We start from the raw sequence: 22,832 nt of genomic DNA on the forward strand, positions 1-22,832 counted from the left end.
TTCCTGATAACATGCAGTTCTGCAAGAATGTCTCTGATATACATTCTTTGTCTTGGCAATTCAGCAGAACATATGACTCCAATATGAAGAATCGATGCCAAACAATTTTCTAATGCACCAATGTTACCTCTTCCCCTTTCTTCATCTCTTCTCGACTCATCTTCCTGCTCTTGTACTAGTAAGGGGTCAACAATCTCTGTCACCTGGGCTGGCAGGGCCATCTTGGCGTAGTTCTGGAGGCTAAAATAATCCATAAATATGCCCTTGGTGGGCTTTTTTCTGGTAAACATCTCTAGTAAGACGATTCCGTAGCTGTATATATCACCTTGTGTTGATACCTCCCCACCAAAACCATACTCTGCAGTTAGAAAGAATTAAGAGGGGTTGAAACTTGTAAACTTTATATTACCTAACTTCTGTTTCTTTGAAATAATGTAATTAGTTTCATACTCATATCTTAACATGACATCACCATGTCACCAAAGTAGAATATTGTTTCTCAGTAGATTTGAAGAAAGGATAATAAGTGGACAACAAATTACCTGGAGCGATGTATCCTACTGTTCCATTTATCCCACTTGAACTCTTTTGTCCATGACTTGGATTACTTGCGGAGGCGAAAAGAAACCTTGAAAGGCCAAAATCACCTACATGGGCACAGAGGTTGTCATCTAGGAGAATGTTGCTTGGCTTTAAGTCGCAATGGACAATTGGTGTTTCACAATGATTGTGAAGATAATCCAATGCAGAGGCCACATCGATGGCAATATTTAGCATCTGGACTAAGTTTAGGCTCTTTGAGTGATGCAGATCAGATGAATTTGGATGTAGCCAACTTTCTAAACTCCTATTTGGCATGAACTTGTAAACCAAAGCGCTGAAATCGTTGCCCTTAAAATCTATGCTTGTGCAAGATGTAATGAGCTTGATGATATTGCGATGACGAATGTTCCTCAATGCCTCACATTCAGCCATAAAGCACTTTTTGGCTCCATCTTGTTGGAGGTTTGAAACCTTCACAGCAACAGTTTGTTCATAACTGTTGGGGGTCCCTTTATAAACTGAACCATATGTTCCATCACCAATTAAGCTGGCTGGAGAGAACCCATTGGTAGCTTGAAGAAGTTCTGCATAAGAATGTTTTGGATACTGGATCATCTTCATTGGTAAGGCCAAATTGGGTTCCTGTTTGTGCCTTCTGATTAGGTAAAGAATAGCACCACCACATGCTATTGACAAAATACCTAGCACAACACTAGTCACAAGATTTTTTTTATGAGCAGAAGACTTTCCTTGTTTCTTTGAGACTGTGGTAGGACATGCAGGCAATTGCAATGCCTCAATTCCTCCACACAGCTTGTTATTTCCCTCAACTGAAATCACACTAATGTTCATAAAGATTCCTTCCTTTAGAACTTCACCCTCGAACATATTATACGAAAGATTGAGTTTTTTAATAAAAACATACTCACCAAGAAACCTTGGAATCTGCCCTGACAAATTATTACCAGAAAGATCTACGACTTGAATGCCTTTTAATAGTTCAAAAGATGAAGGTATATTTCCTCTGAAGGAATTGCCTCGTGCGTTGAGGGATTCCAATTTCAGACAATCGCCAAGAGTACTTGGAATTTCACCAGAGAGCTTGTTTTCTGAAATGTCCAACACCTCAAGATTTTTCATGTTGCCCACTTGCGGTGGTAATGATCCTGTCAAATGATTTCTAGCTAAGTAGAGCCAACGTGTATTGGAAGACAGATGGAAAATTTGTTCAGGTATGGGACCAGTGAGGTGATTGTGTGAAAGATTTAGCACTTCCAAGTTTCTGCAATTTCCCAAGGAAGCTGGTATGCTTTCTTCTAGCACATTTTCTTGTAAAGCAAGTACGCTTAGTCGAGTAATGTTGCCAATAGAGGTTGGAATTCTTCCAGAGATTTTGTTTGCTGAAATATTGAGTCTATTCAACCTGGTAAGTTTTCCAATGGAATCTGGAATACTACCTGTGAGCATGTTATTGTTTAAGTTGAGCACGACCAAGTTGACAAGGTTGACAATCCCAACAGGTATGCTTCCAGATATATAGTTCCCTTGCAAATACAGTGATGTGAGAGTGGTGGATAGATTCGCAATAGAATTTGGCAACATACCTCCAATGTGAATTTCATATAAACTCAGTAGTCTCAACTTGGTGCAGTTGGTGAAAGAGGTCAGAAAGCTGAAGTCTTTGCTTCTGTCAGTTCGCAGTGGATTACCGCCTAAATGTAACACTTGTAGTTCATGAAGGCTTCCCAAATCCAGTGGTATTGGCCCATTAAAAGCATTTCCTCCAAGAATGATTATCACAATTCCGGCAGCATTTGCTAGTGATGCAGGAATGGATTCAAAAAATCTGTTTCTTTCAGCGAAAATTGAGTGGAGCTTTGGGAAATTCAGGCCTAAGCTAGATGGAAGATGTCCAATTAACAGATTGTGGTTAACAGCTAAGATTTTGATGGAAGAGATGTTGTAGAGCTGTGCAGGAATTGTACCGGACAATTGATTTGAAGTCACCTGGAAGACTTCTAAGTTAAAAAGCTTTCCAAGATCAACAAGAATGCTTCCTTGTAGATTGTTAGTAGATAGACTGAGAAAGCACAGCGAGGTGAGATTCCCCAATGACGGTGGAATTTTTCCAGAGAAGTGATTTCTGGAAAGACTCAATTGTTGGAGCTTGGACAAGGTGTTGAACTCGACAAGAATTGTTCCTTCAAGATCATTTCCGTTTACATCAATGACTTCAAGGTCAGAACGAGTCAGGTTAGTCGGAATCATCCCATGAAAGGAGTTGTTGGCTAGAAGAAGATATTGGAGGCGAGTCAATCTGCCGATTTCTTCAGGGATGGTGCCATGGAAGTTGTTGTCCTCAAGATTGATCACACTAAGGAAAGTTATATTTCCTATGTAAGGAGACAATGAACCTACCATTTTGTGCAATGACATGTTTAGGCCGGTCACCCTTTGATTCTGTTGACTGCATGTGACTCCATGCCAATTGCAGAAGAATCACTCCACAAGCTTAGAACCAGGGAAAGATCTTCCTGTATTTGATTCTTGATGGCAAGCAAGGCTTCGTGTCTCATTTGTGTGACGAAAAGTGTTGGTTGTAGCTGATTTAGCAGAGTGAATGTTAAGGTGGAGAACTGAAATGAGAGAGAAAGATGAGCATAGTAGCCTGAGAAACATGTTGATTTGCTCAATTTAGTGTCAAAATGTAGAGGAAATTAGCTAAACAGTGGGCTTTATGCACAAGTCATAGATAAGCTTATAAACTAACCACAATTTTTTGTGTCAAGGCAATACACTTGCACTATCAATTCTCGTGGTTCCCACTTCTAGAACGTGAGTTTGTCATGATGCAATCACCTGGATTAGTAAATTGACTTTGGTAGAAATTGAAGATGTCAAAAGTGGGTTTGTGTTGATTTTGGTAGTGTGTGTTTGGGGGTTGAAAGTAACCATTAGCTTCCCGCCAGACTTGGCCTGGTGTGTTTGAAGTAAGAGCCTGTGTCCTCTTTTGTACGACGCTGTGATGTTGGCCTGGTGTGTTTGAAGTAGGAGCCTGTATCCTCTTTTGTACGGCACTGTGATGTTGGCCTGGTGTGCTTGAAGTAGGAGCCTGTATCCTCTTTTGTACGGCACTGTGATGTACTGCATTTGAGGGTCCACAATTCTCACACGTACACAATTACGCATGTGAGACTTGTGAACCGTCAGATGCAGTACAACACTGTACTTGGTCTACAATTCTCACACATACACACAATTATACGTATGTGAGAATTGTAGATTAACGCTGTACTGCACCTGATCTACTCACTTGAACCAGCACCTGATCTACTCGCTTGAACCAGAGTTGTTTCCGACTTTGGTTTTGTTTCCAATAAGTGACCGCTGTCTTTGTGAAATAATTATGACCGACTTTTTATTGCATCACTTGCATTATGCATGTGTATAATAAGAAGAGAAATGCATACATACTTCTATAATTTTATAGTGACACTTTCCAAGAGTGACTCCAAGAGTGATTCAATTTCACACGTGGCATTCACTGATTGTCTAAACTACACCAAAGAATCGTTAATGTGGAATCCGATAACCATTGACCAGTGGAGTATTATTATTATTTTTAATTATTTTTTGGGTATTCAACTAATAAGGTTTGTTCTCATTTTTGACAATGATCAGTCGAATTTTGAATCCAAATATAGCCTAAAATAGAGGTGAAATGTCTAATTTGCCATTCAATATTTTATTAATTTTTGATATAAAATGTCAAAACAATTAAACGATTGAAATACCCTTCTTAATATTAACTGCATATTAATATATTTTTACTCTTTTTTTTGTCACCCTTTTAGTCTTCCCCCAAAACCATTGCTACCTCCACTAACCGCAACCTCCCCCCACAACCACCACCCACCACCTCCACCTCCACCTCCACCTCCACCTCCACCTCCACCATTACCATCGCCACCTCCACCACCACCTTGTTGAATCTCGGTCTGGACTGTCATAGCCGGCGAAGCCATCTCATATCGAACCGCTTCCTACAAGCCCTCAACTCATAATGTTTCATTCTACACTCTCTCTTTCTCTCAATTTGGGATACACACACACACATATCATAATACACACACACATATATGTGTGTGTGTGTGTATTATGAATTCTAGAAATTTTGTAGTTCCAATTTGTTGTAGTGAAATTATGAAATTGGTGTTCAATAGAATTAAGGTTTTTGCTAATTTAGGGGTTTTATTCCAAACCACTCTTGTATCGGGGTATAATGGAGGCAAGCCACGGGGGTGTTAGTGTAGTTTACCCTGTACTTTTTCATTCTAAAAAGCATCTTCCAAACAAAATTAGTATTAACATGTTCCTAACATCCTGTAGCATGGACACGGATACTTCGACATCCCAAATTATAAAAAAATAGGATACGGGTACGCCTTGGGCACGACTATAAATAAATATGAATTTTTATTTATATACATCTATTGAGTAATAGTATTGTAAAATTTTAGTTCATTTCTAATTACTATACTAAAAGTTGTAACGACTTTTATATCATATATATAGTTATTCCACTACTTTGTCATAATAGTGTTATTATTTTAAATGAACAAATATAATTTAATGATTCGCTTGTGAATTGTGATCAGATGCGTATAATGTCAATTTTTCTTAAAGAAAAAAGTTCTAGCATTTTAGAATGTGTTCATATTATTTTCAATATTACCAAGTAGGCTTGTGTTAGAAATGTTTGAAGGTGTCGGCTTAAGTGTCCAAGAAATGTCAGCGAAGTGTCGAGAAAATGTCCAAAATAATAAAAAAATTTATTTATATTTACCGACAAGTATATGAAGAGTTGGACACTTGTCCACAGAATATCCGACATGAACACATCACAGATACGGCTCCTTTGTAGAAGTGTCTGTGCTTCATTGCTAACTTCTTACTTTCATGGTTGAATAAGAAAAATAGTGTTAATAGTTATGCCAATTGCCTCCTGACTCGAATAGTGTGTGTCATAGTTGTCAAAGGCGCCCGCCTGAGGCGCAAGGCTCCTACAGGTGCCATCATATCGCGTTTAAGGACTTTAAGGCAACTGGGTTGAAGAGGGCACGCGCCTCTGCTACTAAGGCACAAGGCCACAGGCGCAATCGTCTCCTTTTATTGTTATTTCTTATTTGTTTAATATGTTTATTTTATGTTATTTGTTTATTATTACTGTTTTTTACAAAACCAAAACGAATAAAATAAAAGGCAATAGGAAAGTGATTTGAAAGCAAAGAGACTGAAGCAAAAGGAAAGGGCTAGGGCTTGCGACGAATCTGCTGACTGCTCCTCACGAATCTGCCTCTTCTTCTTCTCACGAATCTCTCTTTTTTTCTCTCTTCTTCGGCAGAACTTATTTGAGTTCTCTCTTTTTTTCTCTCTTCTTCGGCAGAACTTAGTTGAGTTTGGCATTTATTTTTCCAACTTACAGATTTTTGCCCTCTTTTGTTTCGTGTCTGGAATTTCCTGCTTTTGCTTCTTTATGTGAAATTACTTGAATTTGGGATTAATATAAAGTACTGGGCCCTGTTTCTCTTAAAAAATTGGGTTCTAATTTTATTTTTAATTTTTAATTTTTATGAAATCTGTTTTATTTTTTTTATGAAATTTGTCTATTTTTTGTATGAAATCTGCAGCTCTGTATTTTTTATTTATGAAATCTGTGTATTTTATTTATTTATTTATTTTTTTATGAAATCTGCAACTCTATTATTATTATTTTTTTTATGAACTGAACTGGAAGTTTGGAACTGGACTGCAGGCTGCAGCTCTGTCTTTTTTTTTTTAATACTGAACTGAACTGGAAGTATGAAATCTGCAGCTCTGTATTTCAATATTGCTTTGAAATTGAAATCTGATTTTGCTAATTGACATGAAATCTGGTTTATTTTGTTACAAAATGATGTTATGGTTATTGATGACGAGGATGATATTTAGATTCGTTGGTGTTGTCTTCTTAGGAAGAAATGATGTCTGTTTGTTTTAGTTTTATCTCATAATTCTCCTTAGTTGACTTTTGCATCTTTATGTTAATATGTTTGATTATTCACTGTTGAACTCAAGTACTTGATTTAGTTGGCTTTGGCATCTTTATGATGAATATTGAACTTAAGTAATTCATTTAGTTGACTTTTGCTTCTTTATATATACTATTGCATCTTTAATACTTTATTGGGTGAGTTTTGTTTTTTTTTTTCAACATGCGCCTTGCTTCAGTCGGGTGCGCGCCTCGCCATGCGCCTCAGGCTCCAGGAGGCCTTTGCCCTTTTTGTGCGCCTTGAGCCTTTAACAAATATGATTATGTTCCATGATGCCTCCTTTAGGGAAATAGTTTGATGAACGTGCTTCTTTCTTCTTGTTATGCAAATGCATTGAATTAAGTGTACTAACAGTTCAATAATCATGATACACTTTCAATCTTCTCTTCTTCTTCTTCTTCTTCTTCTTTTTTTTATTTTTATTTTTATTTTTTTTTCAGTAAGGAACTTTAAATTGTCCATGCTGTTTGACGATGAAGAGACATTTAGCTTCTCTTTGATTAATAAAGAATTTTCAGTCTGTAAGTAGTGGATGCATGATTCCTCTGTCTCTAAACTTAATCAGAGTGTTTGAAAATGTTAAGAAAAATAATTGGGTAGTTTTGATTTTTTGACAGTCCTTTAGGGACAACACAAAAACTGTCCCTAAAGACACCCTTTGTGGTGACAGTCTTAACATTTCCGTCCCTAAAAGACCAAAAAAATAAAATACGCCTCCAATATGATGGTGGCAAAATTTAGCCTATCTTGGCTAGTCATTTTGGTGAAACTGTGATTGACAAACTCTTTGCAAGATTTGCACATCATGTGGCTGAGAATCAGTTCGTGGAGAAACTGAAGTGCTTCAACATAGTTGTTTCTTTAACAAAGAAGTGACCATTCACAAAGGGCAAATAATGGTGTTGCAATTTAGGATTTAGAAATATGCTACGTTAATTAACATGATATATATATATATATATATATATATATATATATATATATCTGTGTGTCTGTGTATGATGTTTTTCTGGCACAATAACAATAATCACTAGCTCAAAATGTTTGGTTGAACACGTAAAGTGCCAGTACTTTATATTTTTGGAATATCCCATTCATTTGTCTTAATTGCTTGTTTGTTGTCCATTTATCATCCTTTCTTCAAATATTACCTATGTTCGGCTTAATGAAATTGGAGAAATATTGGTTCAATTCTAATTCCAAAGCTCCAATTCCAACCGAACATAGAGAGACATCATTCAACTTTTGTGACATGGTTATGTCAAGATACGAGTATGAATCTGTCTACATTATATATTTTACATGCTTGAACACCTCTAATTAGTTCTTGTTAACTGCAGAGTATGGTTTAGGTGGGGAGGTGACAGCAAAAGGCGATGTATACAGCTATGGAATCATCGCTAGAGATGTTTACCGGAAAAGGCCCACCAGCAGCATGTTTTTGGATGATTTGAGCCTCCAGAACTACGCCAGGATGGCCCTCCCAGCGCGGGTGACATAAATAGTCGATCCCCTTCTAGTCGATCCCCTTCTAGTACCGGAGCAGGAAGATGAGTTGAAAAGAGATGAAAAAAGTGGAAGAGGTGACATTGGCGCATTAGAGAACTGTTTGGCAATGATTCTTCAAATTGGAGTCATATGTTGTGCTGAATTGCCAAGACAAAGAATGTTTATTAGAGATGTTCTTGCAGAACTGCATGATATCAGGAATGCATATTTAAGTATTGGAGCAGAGAAGGAGAAGAAAATACAGAATTAAGTAGTAGCTTAGAACACATAACATAGAGACTTCTGTATATGTTTAATGTTTTTGTGAAACAGAAACACTTTTTATATCTATCATTCAAACAAAAAGGCTGAGAAGTTTGCACTGACTTGTAGATTTACTTCGTAGGTTTATTGCGTGCAGAAAATACAGAATTAAATTCGTAGTTTATAGTGTTGGCAAATTTTGACATGACCTGTCAACGTGACTCGAACACGACACGAGTTGAGTGGGTTTGAGTTGACCTTAAACGGATTCATCTCATTAAACGGGTCGACACGATTAATCCGTTTAGTTGATCGTGTTGTGTTTGGATTGAGGGTTCAACTTGTTTGACTATGCGTCTCATAAACAAATTTTTATTTAAGTTCTAAAATAACTATCTAAATTTGTGTCTTATAACTTATTTTTTTTTGTAAATTAGATATTATTTATTATTTTGGTTGGATTGAAACTTATATTTTTATAGTATTTATTATTTGATTGAGTATTATTAATAATATAATATTTTGTTTTAGTAAATAAGTCATTAGTGTAACCCGTTTAATAAATAGATCGGATTAGTATTAAGATTCTTGACACGATTATTAAATAGGTTCGTGTTTGGGTTGAGTTATTTAGTATAATACTCTTAGGTTGCACGATATAATTATGACCCGCAAACACTAATTACCACCCCTAATTTAAATTATGTGGTAACTAACGAATCAATTATTATAATCGTGAATTTTTTCAACCTAGAGCATAAGTCCCAAGATGCAAAGATACTACAACATAATTAAAAAAAAAATGAGTTTTTGTGAACTTTAGTGATTTACTTATTTTTATTGAACTACAGTTACTTTTATTGAATTTTTTTAGGGTATTTAGCACAGGCAGTGACAATTGACCTATTTATGAATTTTAAGTCATCGTGGTTATTGAAAAGACAAGATGATTATACTTTTTACTGAATTAATGAATGAACATAAATTTAAGTATGAAATAAATGAAAATTCACCCCATAAAAGTATAGTACTTTTTCATTCATCGATATTGATTCCTTTGTTGTTTGTAATTGGATCTCCACGTGCATTTGTTTTCTATATTTACAAGAGTGGACAGCCGAAGACTAAAGCATTAGCCCAGTCAGTCAGTAGTTCAAAATAAGCCCACCCAAAGGAGGCCAATTTTTTTTTTCCCCCCTTAAATATGCGAATGAGATGGCAAATTTTTCCGTCCCGTCCCTCCCCGCCCCGCCTCGTTTATAAAGGGAATGAAAATTCTTTTAAGTAAACGGGAATCGGGATAAATAATGAAAATTCGTCGGGGCCGAGAAGGGGGTAAACTTGCCCTGCCCGCCTCAATTAAGTATGAAATTACTAATATACCTTTACATATAATAAATTATTACTAAATTAGATTTAGTATATATATGAACATTTTGTCTAACCCTAATCCTAGCCACTTGGCCCACTTCGTTTCATTCTCTCTAGTTTTAGAGAGAGAAACTGAGCAAGCGACCACAGTGGCACAGCCTTAGGCCGCCACAGCTTGGCACCCACCCTGTCAATTTGTCATCCTCCCTCAAACACCGGTGTCATCAGATCATCACTCAAGTCACCGACTCACAGGCGTCCAGTAAGTTATTTCACCTGCTCTGTTAAGTGTTGAGATCTCTTTGTTTCTCAGATTTACTGGGTCTTATGTGCTTCTACTATTGCTAATCTATATTTAACTGTTTATCTCCTACTTCCTCTTTAAGCCATAAGCTTTCTTTTCGGAGTTCGTAAGATTGGATTCATCGCGTGACTCGTGTCAACGATCTGCTCTCTGCGGGATCTTCTGATTCTTCTTCTTGGATTTTCGCTGTAAGTACTTGCAATTTGTTAATTTTTGTTTGTTTTGAACCTTTTGGACCTCAATTTTGTGGGGTTTTCTTCTTTGTTTTCGATTGGTAATTACTTGTGTTGACTGTTGTTTTGTAATATTATTGAAAGTTTTCCTGTACCCTCTGTTTAGTTACTGAGAAAAATAGAGGAAGGAAGAAGTAAAAGGAAAATTGTAACAGGGGCGGGACGGGGATAAGGTGGCGGGGACTAGTATGAAGATTTGACAAAATTTTAAGCGGGAACGGAGAATGAAAAATTAATAGGAAATAGGGATGGGAAATGAAATTCCCAAACAAGCGCGCCGGCTTAAAAAATGGTTTTTTATTTATTTTTAATTGTTTTCTATTAATTGTATTGTTTATTGTTATATTATTATTATTTATATTATATTATTTTATTAGTTAATATAATAGAAAACCTACAAGTTACAAAACATTTAAAAAAAAAAAAAAAAACCAAAAGGCAAAAGGAAAGAAGACACAGGCAGCGAAGCCGCGAAGGCGATATCTGCGGACTCTCGGATCTGCCGGATCTCCGGTAAGTTCTCCTTCTCTCTCTTATTCTTCTCTTCTTCTTCTCGGATCTGCCGGATCTATCATCTCTCAGTCTCAGTTTTTTTTTTTTTTTTCTCCCGGCTCTCTCGACTCTGGCAGATTTATTTATTTATTTTTTTTCTCGACTCTGGCAGATTTATTCTTCTTTTTATTATTATTTTTTTATTAGCAGTTCGTTGTTTCTGTATCATACATTGAGCTAATTGTATATTCAATTCAAGAGTATATTGTGTATTTTGTTTAGCAGTTTGTTTATAGATTGAAATCGACTGTCAGCTAATTACTCTGATAATGTAAATCTTGTATGCTTTACGTATCATCTTTCAAGATTTGTGCGCCATTCATGCTCAGTGAAACTATGCTACAGTATGGGGTTGCCCTTGTCATGTTGATTCCTGTCAGGAATTTTAATTTCGAACTGTTTGTTTTAAGTCTTCAATTTTTGGTTCAGAATGTGATCCCATTTACTAACGAGAGATGGAAATGTTTATGGTAAAAGAAATTTCATATAAACATTTTGTTTACGGTCGAATTTTATTTGCTAAAAAGTAGACAATAAACCTTATTATCATCGTTGTCATGTATGGTTGAAAAAGTGAGTGATTGGAACATGGACTTAAAATAATTCATCACCCAACATGGGATAAATATGTATATACTATTGCATCTTTAATACTTTTAATACTTTATTGGGTGAGTTTTTTTTTTTTTTTTTTTTTTTTTTTTCTTCTTCAACGTGAGCCTTGCTTTAGTCGGGCGCGCGCCTTGCCTTGCGCCTCAGACTCCAGGAGGCATTTGCGCTTTTGTGCGCTTTGAGCCTTTAACAACTATGGTGTATCGGCCCCACAGCACACACAATTTTGTTCCATGATGCCTCCTTTAGGGAAATAGTTTGATGAACATACTTCTTTCTTCTTGTTATGCAAATGCATTGAATTAAGTGTACTAACAGTTGAATAATCATGATACACTTTCAATCTTCTCTTCTTCTTCTTCTTCTTCTTCTTCTTCCTCTTTTTTTTTTTTTTTCCTCAGTAAGTTACTTTAAATTGTCCATGTTGTTTGACGATGAAGAGACATTTAGCTTCTCTTTGATTAATAAAGAATTTTCAGTCTGTAAGTAGTGGATGCATGATTCCTCTCTGTCTCTAAACTAAATCAGAGTGTTTGAAAATGTTAAGAAAAATAATTGGGTAGTTTTGATTTTTTGAGTCCTCTAGGGACAACACAAAAACTGTCCCTAAAGACACCCTTTTTGGTGACAGTCCTAACATTTCCGTCCCTAAAAGACCAAAAAAATAAAATACGCCTCCAATATGATGGCGGCAAAATTTAGCCTATCTTGGCTAGTCATTTTGGTGACACTGTGATTGACAAACTCTTTGCAAGATTTGCATATCATGTGGTTGAAAATCAGTTCGTGGAGAAACTGAAGTGCTTCAACATAGTTGTTTCGTTAAAAAAGAAGTGACCATTCACAAAGGGCAAATAATGGTGTTGCAATTTAGGATTTAGAAATATGCTATGTTAATTAACATGATATATATATATATATATATATATCTATGTGTGTGTGTGTGTGTGTGTGATGTTTTTCTGGCACAATAACAATAGACACTAGCTCAAAATGTTTAGTTGAACACGTAAAGTGCCAGTACTTTATATTTTTGGAATATCCCATTCATTTGTCTTAGTTGATTGGATTGATAGTTTGGAATGTTTTCTTTCAATTTCTTGTTTGTTTCGTGCCGCAGATATTCTCTTCAAGGACTACCAGAGCGACCAGAAGTTTAGTGTCACTACTTACTCTTCTACTGGTGTTGTAAGTGTTTTTTATTTTTTATATTTAAATTTTTTTCCGTTGCTTCTTATATCTGTATATTTGCTTTTTTGATTATTATGGCCTTGTACATATGCGTGTGCGGGCATTTGTATTATCATATTGTTATACCCTCTTTGATCTTTGTTTCACTTTCAACTTTTGGTGTATGTGGTTAATGCATAGACTTAAAACATGTGTGTGTGTGTGTGCATTTATTATCATTTTGTTCCACATTAACTTTGGTATATGTTGTGCATGGTTTTACTTTTTGTGAACTTTTTTATCACGTCTTTGTTTATCCATTTTAAAAATTGGGTGCTGGTATGCTTTCTAGTTTGCTGGCTTTCTAGGATGTATAACTATGAACTTTCTGAGCAATTTTTGGCATTCTGGGTGCGAGTCCTTTATATTTTTTAAGTCACCTACTTGCCTATGCATTGTATACAATTTTTTAGAAACCCGCCCGTATTGCATCATCTGTTGAAGCCGTCACCCCATCAAAAATAATTCTCCCCATGCTATTCCCTCTTCTATGAGCGTTAGCTAACCTGTGGCAAAATTTGGTATTCCGATCCCCATCTTTAAGCCATAATGCTCTAAATTTCTGCCTCCACCAGATTTCTTCCATCCTCACGATTTCTTCAAACCGTGCTTTACACTCCTCCCTCCTATTTCTTTCCAATGTATCTAGTCCCTCCATCCCCTCCTCCTTATCCAACTCTGATATATCAGTGAGCATACGATTCTTCCTCCACTCTAGCATACCAAACTCCTCCTTATTCCATACCTTAATGTCATTCTTCAAACATTTTAACTTTTCTGCAATTTGAAAACTGGGACTTCCCCTTAAAGCTTACTCACCCTTTCTTTAAAATCATCCACACGAAGCCACATATTCTCGAACCTAAAAGGGGATTTGCCTCTCCTAATCCCTCCACAGTCAAGAAGAATTGGCACATGGTCAGAAGCAGCCCTAGCACAGGCCACCTGTGACACATCAGGAAATTTCTCCTCTATCTCCACCGATAGAAGGAATCTGTCCAGCCGAGACATGACAGTAGAGTCACGCCCACTCGCCCATGTAAATATCCCTCCCTCCATAGGTAGATCCAGCAAGTAATGAGTCTCCACAAAATTCGAAAATCCATCATCGCCCAATCAAAGGACCCCCTTGAAGATCTCTCGCTTGGCCTGAGAACAGCATTAAAATCCCCCCAATACACCAGGGATCATCCCATCTACTTCCGACACTACGTAGCTCCTCCCACAGCCTCTTTCTGTCCAAGACAACTGAGGCAACCTCAAGAAAGGATTTCAGGCAACCTCAAGAAAGGATTTCATGCTTTTCCTTTGATTCTGATTATTATATAGCGTTTTTCCCTTCTACTACTAATATGGTTTCTTCCAGAATTGAGCCTCAAACTCCTTCCTGTTCCTATCATTCTAAGAGATGATGTTTTCCATTCCTAAAGCTCTTTTTAGTCCAGATTCTTGCTCTAAGAGCCCTCGAAATCATGTACGTAAATTCATGCAATAACAATAAAGACATTCGGTACAAAGATACATTTATTTTGGGAACGCAATAACCCACAACATATTACATAGAGGTGTAACATTTGATGGTATCGGCCCAAAATGTATCCATGAGAATAGCAGGACCAAACAAATAGATATGAGTCTATGACAACACCTTTTTTTTCACATCCGACCTTGCATTTTTTGCTTGATTATGATTTTCCATTATCAATAATCTACACTTTTTGCTTTTGAAATTAAGTTTGTAAAATATCAAATATAACTGAATAAGTTCAACTAACACACACAATGCATAAATACTAAAATAAAAAATAAAAAAAGACAAAGAAGTATGGTACACATCAAAATGGCCTAATAACAAAATCAAGAAACACATGCACAGATCAAGAAATTGGGTAACCATTTCTATTCACCCTATTTCAATTCCTAAATCTCTCGAAGATTTCAATTCCATTTTGAATACTAAAAACAAGAAAGCAATTCTGTCTCTAATAATTTAAAATACTTGCTCTCTCACAATTACCATAAGCACTCCAATGTGAAGATGAAGGAACCAGTAAACAGCCATAACAGATTGCATTCCAACTCTCCAAGGGAGTCTAGCTTTCTACATTTGCCCACTGAAGCCCGAATTCAATGCAAACACGCCTTTAAACCACCCCATGGCTCTGTCACTATGACAAATAGTCTCCAACACCAACACCACCAACGCCACAGTCCACTGGGAAAAAAACATGTTTCCTGGCTTACCAGAGGTCTGGTTTACCACCTTAATCCGACTGAAACAGAACTGAGGAAACCATGCACTTACCCTCCATTCCTAAAAAAATTCCCGTACATTATATTTGATCCGAGTCATACGACTCATACTTAATCAAGGACCGTAATGATATGATATAATGAAGCCGAATGCTATCAAGTCATATTAATAGGATAATTGGAGTTCCGAAACAAGAAACCTCTTGGAAATAGGCGAGAACGCATCTCAGATGTCTCATCTAGGGATGGCAACGGGGGCGGGTTTGGGTGGGTCTACCCTCCCCTGCTCCCGCAACCGTTTAAAAACCCCGCCCCAATCCTCGCTCAAAATTGTAAAAACAGAGGAACTTTCCACCCCATCCCCGTAACCATTTAACATTTTTACCCCCGCGGGTACCCGCCCCGCCCCGTTTAAGACCATAATTTAATTATTGTTGAAATGGATTTGCTCTTTTTTTTCCCTCATCTTCAATTCTTCACCATTGCAACTTTTTCTTTTAATAAAATTTATTTGTTACTTTAATATTGTTATATGGGGTAATTAATATATAGTGGGAAATATGTATATTAATAAAATTAGGGTACTTAAATGATTTGCCTATCTAAACGGGGCGGGGCGGTGCGGGGCGACCTGCCCCCGCCCCCTCACCAAAACCGCGCGGGTTTTTATTGTATCAAACCATCCCCACCCAAATAAGCAAAACGGTCCCCCAAAACCACCAAAAATGGGGTGGGGTGGGGCGGGTAACCGTGGGGGCGGGTCAAATTGCTATCCCTAGTCTCATCTGACTTACACTTGCATCACAAAATACTATGGTATCTTCTGCAAACAGCAAATGTGAAGTAATTCCATTTTTTTTTTCCAAAAGGTCAAGTAGAGAGAGGCGCATTGGGGATCAGAGATGTTCATTCCTTGGAACCGTCTCTGCAAGCGTAAATCATCAGTAGAGTCACATGTGGTTTATTATTATAGCTTATTTTTTCTTCTTCTAATAATTGTAACTGATAACCCTCTCTCTTGCAAAATATATATATATATATATATATATATATATTGATTGTGTGTTCTACTTCTCGGATGAAGGTTACTCTTTTTGGTTTTGTATTTGTTCTTCTATACTTAAAAAAAAAAACAGGTTTGCAGGGTGTTTTTGCACTTTACCTATTGCTATGTTCAGTTGCAACTAAACTCAGCTTTATTGATATTATTGTCTTCCGCATTACTTTTTTTAATCAGGTAGGTAGCTTCATTGTTGGAGATGGCAGACCCTCCTGATCCTGGTTTTTCAGAAGGGTTTCCTTCGGACCCTCTGTTGTTAAACAACGATCTACTTTTTAAGGAGCCTGAAGGTTTTGTTCTAACGACAATCCTCATTTGGATGAGGTTTGTGAACGTGATAAAGATCATCAGACACCCCCTCTTCATGATCAAGATGATGAAACACGTGGTCTTAAATTTTTGGTAAAAGATCTGCTCAAGTGCTTGAAAGTTTCAGAAAGCGAGGCGTGGGCATTTTGCTACAAGTACACGGTTTCTGTCTTTCTTCTCCCTAATTTTTTCACTTCAGTTATTTGACATGGAAATTTAATTTAATAATTGCTTACCATTCACCAGAAAAAAGAAGGAAAAAAAAACATGAAAGAAAAAGTCATTTAGTCTCTAGCACTGGAAAACCACGATATGTATAGATGAAGTTCTTCCCATATGCTAGTATTTTTATATTTGAATTTTGACATCAATTTTCAATTGAACTCTTTGTAGGTGGTGGTATGCAGAATATCAAAACCCCCAATGACACTGCCAATCCAGGGATTGCAGAAAGAATTAGTACCGCTTTTCTACGCTATTGGTTTTTCGAGTCTGATCAAATTCTAATTCAATTGTGGGCTCCCGTGACAGCTGAAGCTGGGCGTTTAACTTGTAACTTCACGGCAGCCCTATTCTCTTAGTGAAGATCCTGAAGAACAACTTCTTAAGTATAGGAACCACTCAATGCAATACAAAATTAATTTGGATGGTGAAGACGACATCAGAATTCTTGGCCTTGCGTTCCCCAGGATTGCATTGGTGTACTTGAATTTTCAACTACTTCTTCTTTTGCAGCCTTAAAAAGCACGTCCAATACGTTTTTGAAGCATTCTCTGAAGGTTTGTTGAAAGCTGAAACCCCGCTTCAAAATAATTTGCTCAGATATTAGTACTTTTTCCTTTTCATTTATCTAACCATTACAACTTTATTCACTTCATCTTCCCTTGCAGGCCGTGGGTTTGAAAAGTTCTACATGCAACTGTACTAAGCCTAAAATTCCAGGTGCTGAAATCTACGAAGGCTTGGAAGTGGTATGCAAAACTGACAAGATACCTTTATGTCACGAAGTGATTCCTAAGACGCTTGGAGGATGGAAGACACGTATGCTGGTTGGCAAAGAGCAGAGTTTGACTGGGAATGGTTCTAGGGAAGGGGCGTGCAGGAGCACAGGATGGTACCTCTTCAGAGTTCAGGCAGGTCGACTCGGTTCAGTTCGAGGTGCTTGTCGCTGGTCGTGGACTTGACTATGAAGAAGGGAGTTGGCCATCCCTGCACAAACTGGTCGGGAGCTGGAGCCGTTCCCCTGACGAGGCCATGGCAGGCCGAAACCAGTCAGCATGTATCCTTGGGAGGGCAGGTCGCGGTGGCTGACCAGGGCGCTTGCGCGAGCTGAAGCAACGCCTTGGTGCCGCACGGGCCGTGCCGCTGCGCCAAATCTCTAGGCCCGTGACAAATGGTATCAGAGCAGGACTTGGGGTAAAGCACGGTGGGGTGCCCCCTTGTCGGTCCGGGAGGGGTCAGAGAATGAAGACGGTGCATTGAAGTTGCGTCGATGAGGAGGAATCAATGCAGTTGGGGGGGAGAGCCTCCATCTCCCCAGGAAGAGGCGTCCGTTGAAGTTGCGCATTGAAGGGCCGGAGGGCCGCGCGCACCAAAGTTCGTGCTTAGTCCTTGGGTGATGCAAACCATGGTGAAGGGCGAGCATCAAGTCGGCAGAAGGCCATTGCTTGCTCGGGATGTCGCGGAGGCGGCATGACGGAGAAGAGTCACGTCCTTGAGGAGTGGACGTCCCCTTGGTCCGAGGCCTATCATTGGGCGAGTGCAGTGCAGGGAGCTGCACAAGGAAGCGATGGTGGGAAGGCGAGCATACCGCATGGAGGCAGACTTTGGAAGGGAGTGGACGCAGTAGTGAAGCGCCGCACTGCGACGAGGACGTCGCAGGATTTGGGTGGGGGAGAATGTCACGAAGTGATTCCTAAGACGCTTGGAGGATGGAAGACACGCATGCTGGTTGGCAAAGAGCAGAGTTTGACTGGGAATGGTTCCAGGGAAGGGGCGTGCAGGAGCACAGGATGGTACCTCTTCAGAGTTCAGGCAGGTCGACTCGGTTCAGTTCGAGGTGCTTGTCGCTGGTCGTGGACTTGACTATGAAGAAGGGAGTTGGCCATCCCTGCACAAACTGGTCGGGAGCTGGAGCCGTTCCCCTGACGAGGCCATGGCAGGCCGAAACCAGTCAGCATGTATCATTGGGAGGGCAGGTCGTGGTGGCTGACCAGGGCGCTTGCGCGAGCTGAAGCAACGCCTTGGTGCCGCACGGGCCGTGCCGCTGTGCCAAATCTCTAGGCCCGTGACATTTAGCTCTAGCATGGGTTCCATGCAGCCTTGGTTGTAGTTCTAGCTACATTGAACAATCTTTTCACATTGAAGAACCGACATGTTATATTATTGATACGAAGCTATTGGAATTCGTGTATTTCTGTGGGTTGATCGAGTTAAGAAAGGGGCAGGGAGTTGCTGGGAGGGCATATCTGTCACAGAAACCTTGTTTCTGCAAAGACATTACTAAATTTAGCATAAGTGAGTGCCCCTTGCTTCCGGATGCAAGGTTATTTGGGTTAAAGGATTGCTATGCAGTTTACTTGCGAAGCAACTGCGCTGAAAATCCTGATCATATACTTGAGTTCTTTTTAAATCCCGAAAACAACTACAGTGAGGACCCAATCTCATTTCTGGGCCCGATGTTAGAAACATTGAGCGAACACTTTCCACGCTTTAAGCTTGCCTCTGGAGAACTCGGGGACGGGATTGCAATTGCAATTAGTAAACCTTTGGAACCTGTTGCTTTGGAAATTGTTAACTCTGGAAGGAATTTAGTTAGTCCAGGGCAAATTAGCATTGCTGCTTCTCCAAATTTAGTTATGAGGGAGGAACTCATGAAGCTTTCTGGAAAAGGAATGAAAGAAGCCGCAGCAATTATGAAGGGTAAGCTTACAATCTAATTAGATATTGTTGTTTGAATCTTGCTCGTATTATTTTTAACTTTTCAGTTTCAGAACTATGAGTTTTCTTTTGTAATTACAAACTCAATTTTTGCTATTGAATTCTAATTTTTGTAGTGAGCATATACACGCTTAGGCGTAGATGCAGAAAATGTGGTATCCAACGGTGGGGATCGGATTCTAGTTCAGATCTGACTCTTGTGAATCCAGTTATTGCACCACAACCACGCGCAGGGAATCCAGTTGCAACACCATCAAGGATCATAAGTGCGACATGTGGAGGTGACACCATAAAATTTACACTACCTCTTTCATCCGGAATGGTGGAATTGAAAGAAAAAGTGTCCATGAGGTTGGAGAAGCTAATCGGCGGAAGTTACAAAATTAAATATAAAGATGATCTCGGCAGCTGGATTTTGATGGCATGCGACCATGACGTACAAGATTGTCTCAATGACGTAATGAATGTTTCCAATCCATTCGATTTGAAGGCAGTAATCAGTATGGTCATTGAGCCGGTGATCTGACTAATTATGTAGAGGTGTGTTCTAAACTAGTTTTTTTCCCCCTAAATGAAGGAATTATTTATAGATACTAACAATAAAGTACATTACACAAATGAGGGCATACCCTCAGATATCCCCTTCATGAGTTCCTCCCTCATAACTGAATTTGGAAAAGAAGCAATGCTAATTTGCTCTGGACTAACTAAATTCCTTTCAGAGTCAACAATTTCCAAAGCAATAGGTTCCAAAGGTTTAATAATTGCAATTGCAATCCCGTCCCCGAGTTCTCCAGAGGCAAGCTTAAAGCTTGGAAAGTGTTCGTTCAATGTTTCTAATATCGGGCCCGGAAATGAGATTGGGTCCTAACCGTAGTTGTTTTCGGTATTTAAAAAGAACTCAAGTATATGATTAGGATTTTCAGCGCAGTTGCTTTGCAAGTAAACTGCAAAGCAACCCTTTAACCCAAATAACCTTGCATCCGGAAGCAAGGCGCACACATTTTTGCTGAATTGAGTAATGTCTTTGCAGGAACAAAGGCCTCATTTTGGTCGATTATGGGTTGCATGGTTTAAAATTGTTATCTCAAAAAGGCATCATTTTGGCACGCAGTCCCTAGAGCTTCCTACTCCTCAATCTGGAAGAGTATAATCTCAGTTAGAGATATAGTCAAAGAGAATTGTTGTTATAAAATTGGTAATGGCGACACTATACATTTTTTCTTTGACCCATGGTGTGATGGAGCCTTCATTTCAGAAGTGTTTCAGCTCAGAAGGGTACATGGAATTCATAGGAACAAACAGACAGTCCTGATTGATTTAATTCGGGAGCAGCAATGGAATAATTCCGGGTTCAACGATGAGGTTCAAGACATTCATATCTACTTCCAGAAGCACAAGATTAATGGGGGAGCGGACCAAATGTTGTTGCAATCATCTCAATCTTCTTTCAAACTGGTGTGGCAGGCATGCAGAATTAAGTATCCTCTGGTTTTCTGGGATGATCTCAGCTGGAGTGGAGGTTGTCCGAGATGGAGCACTCATACGGTTCTTGTCCTTCATAAGGCTATAATGACTAGCTCCTATCTTCAGACAAGGGGAATATCTCTGGCATTAGTTTGTTTCCTCTGTTGACGTAGTGCGGAAACTACTGATCGCCTCTTTTATAATTGAGACTTCACCTGGCAGGTATGGGCTGGTATTTCCGACATGTGCCATTGGAACCTTCACAGAGGCAACTCAATTCTAGATGTGGCCCAAGATTTTCATCAGCGATTTGGGGCCAAGTCGTTTAAAAATAAGATGAGCGGCGTGCCATCAAAATCCAGCTGCCGAGATCATCTTTATATTTAATTTTGTAACTTCCGCCGATTAGCTTCTCCAACCTCATGGACACTTTTTCTTTCAATTCCACCATTCCGGAAGAAAGAGGTAGTGTAAATTTTATGGTGTCACCTCCACATGTCGCAATTATGATCCTTGATGGTGTTGCAACTGGATTCCCTGCGCATGGTTGTGGTGCAGTAACTGGATTCACAAGTGTCAGATCTGAACTAGAATTCGATCGCCACCGTTGGATACCACATTTTCTGCATCTACGCCTAAGCGTGGATATGCTCACTACAAAAATTAGAATTCAATAGCAAAAATTGAGTTTGTAATTGCAAAAGAAAACTCATAGTTATGAAACTGAAAAGTTAAAAATAATAAGAGCAAGATTCAAACAATATCTAATTAGATTGTAAGCTTACCCTTCATAATTGCTGCTGCGGCTTCTTTCATTCCTTTTCCAGAAAGCTTCATGAGTTCCTCCCTCATAACTGAATTTGGAGAAGAAGCAATGCTAATTTGCTCTGGACTAACTAAATTCCTTCCAGAGTTATTAATTTCCAAAGCAACAGGTTCCAAAGGTTTAATAATTGCAATTGCAATCCCGTCCCCGAGTTCTCCAGAGGCAAGCTTAAAGCTTGGAAAGTGTTCTCTCAATGTTTCTAATATTGGGCCCAGAAATGAGATTGGGTCCTCACCGTAGTTGTTTTCGGGATTAAAAAAGAACTCAAGTATGTGATTAGGATTTTCAGCGCAGAAACTGCAAAACAACCCTTTAACCCAAAGAAACTTGCATCCGGAAGCAAGGGGCACTCATTTATGCTGAATTGAGTAATGTCTTTGCAAAAACATGGTTTCTGTGACAGATATGCCCTCACAGCAACTCCCTGCTCTTTTCTTAACTCGATCAAACCACAGAAATACACGAATTCCAATAGCTTTGTATCAATAATGTAACATGTCGGTTCTTCAATGTGAAAAGATTGTTCAATGTAGCTAGAACTGCAACCAAGGCTGCATGGAACCCATGCTAGAGCTAAAGGTATCTTGTGAGTTTTGCATACCACTTCCAAGCCTTCGTAGATTTCAGCACCTGGAATTTTAGGCTTAGTATGGTTACATGTAGAACTTTTCAAACCCACGGCCTGCAAGGGAAGATGAAGTGCATAAAGTTGTAATGGTTAGATAAATGAAAAGGAAAAAGTATTAATATCTGAGCAAATTAATTTGAAGCGGGTTTCAGCTTTCAACAAACCTTCAGAGAATGCTTCAAAAACGTATTGGACGTGCTTTTTAAGGCTGCAAAAGAAGAAGTTGAAAAGTCAAGTACACCAATGCAATCCTGGGAAGAAGTTCCAAAAACTGGGCATGCAAAACAAGAAAAAATATTGCAAGTTCGAGCAAAATCGTGCTGGGGGTACTCTTTCGCAGAGTAAAACCGCACATCTTGAGTGTAAACGTTCCGTTTCTGCTGGAATGCAAGGCCAGGAATTCCGATGTTGTCTTCACCATCCAAATTAATTTTGTATTGCATGAAGTGGTTCCTATACTTGAGAAGTTGTTCTTCAGGATCTTCACTGAGAGAATAGGGCTGCCGTGAAGTTACAAGTTGTAAATGCCCAGCTTCAGCTGTCACGGGAGCCCACAATTGAATTAGAATTAAATCAGACTCGAAAAACCAATAGCCCACAATTGAATTAGAATTAAATCAGACTCGAAAAACCAATAGCGTAGAAAAGCAGTACCAATTC

General features: G+C 38.7%; 2 protein-coding genes and 1 long non-coding RNA gene across 3 annotated transcripts; 2 read left to right on the plus strand and 1 right to left on the minus strand.

The window, feature by feature from the left end:
* Positions 1 to 458: 458 nt before the first annotated feature.
* Positions 459 to 2,964, minus strand: LOC132301454 (probable LRR receptor-like serine/threonine-protein kinase At3g47570). Its single transcript, XM_059798704.1, has one exon. The coding sequence runs from the start codon at positions 2,962 to 2,964 to the stop codon at positions 469 to 471; it is 2,496 nt and encodes an 831-aa protein (XP_059654687.1). The 3' UTR covers positions 459 to 468.
* Positions 2,965 to 5,073: 2,109 nt separating this feature from the next.
* LOC132300286 (uncharacterized) lies at positions 5,074 to 8,509 on the plus strand. The gene is made up of 2 exons (XR_009480385.1): positions 5,074 to 7,156; positions 7,976 to 8,509. It is a non-coding gene; the product is annotated as an uncharacterized LOC132300286 (long non-coding RNA).
* Positions 8,510 to 18,606: 10,097 nt separating this feature from the next.
* Positions 18,607 to 21,206, plus strand: LOC132300287 (uncharacterized). The gene is made up of 3 exons (XM_059797306.1): positions 18,607 to 19,233; positions 19,368 to 19,791; positions 20,285 to 21,206. The coding sequence occupies exons 1-2, from the start codon at positions 18,990 to 18,992 to the stop codon at positions 19,775 to 19,777; spliced, it is 654 nt and encodes a 217-aa protein (XP_059653289.1). The 5' UTR covers positions 18,607 to 18,989; the 3' UTR covers positions 19,778 to 19,791; positions 20,285 to 21,206.
* Positions 21,207 to 22,832: the final 1,626 nt, after the last annotated feature.

The sequence above is a fragment of the Cornus florida genome, unplaced genomic scaffold, assembly GCF_030987335.1.
Source record: "Cornus florida cultivar Cherokee Brave unplaced genomic scaffold, ASM3098733v1 CherokeeBrave_3.0.0_Hap2_Chr03, whole genome shotgun sequence".
NCBI lineage: Eukaryota > Viridiplantae > Streptophyta > Magnoliopsida > Cornales > Cornaceae > Cornus > Cornus florida.

What these genes read in the sequence shown, in the direction of transcription:
- LOC132301454 (XM_059798704.1), bottom strand. Translation starts at nt 2,964, where the DNA reads ATGGTAGGTTCATTGTCTCCTTACATAGGAAATATAACTTTCCTTAGT.
- LOC132300287 (XM_059797306.1), top strand. Translation starts at nt 18,990, where the DNA reads ATGTTAGAAACATTGAGCGAACACTTTCCACGCTTTAAGCTTGCCTCT. An exon ending in AGCCGCAGCAATTATGAAGG is followed by an intron (nt 19,234 to 19,367) that starts GTAAGCTTACAA and finishes TAATTTTTGTAG; the next exon opens with TGAGCATATACACGCTTAGG.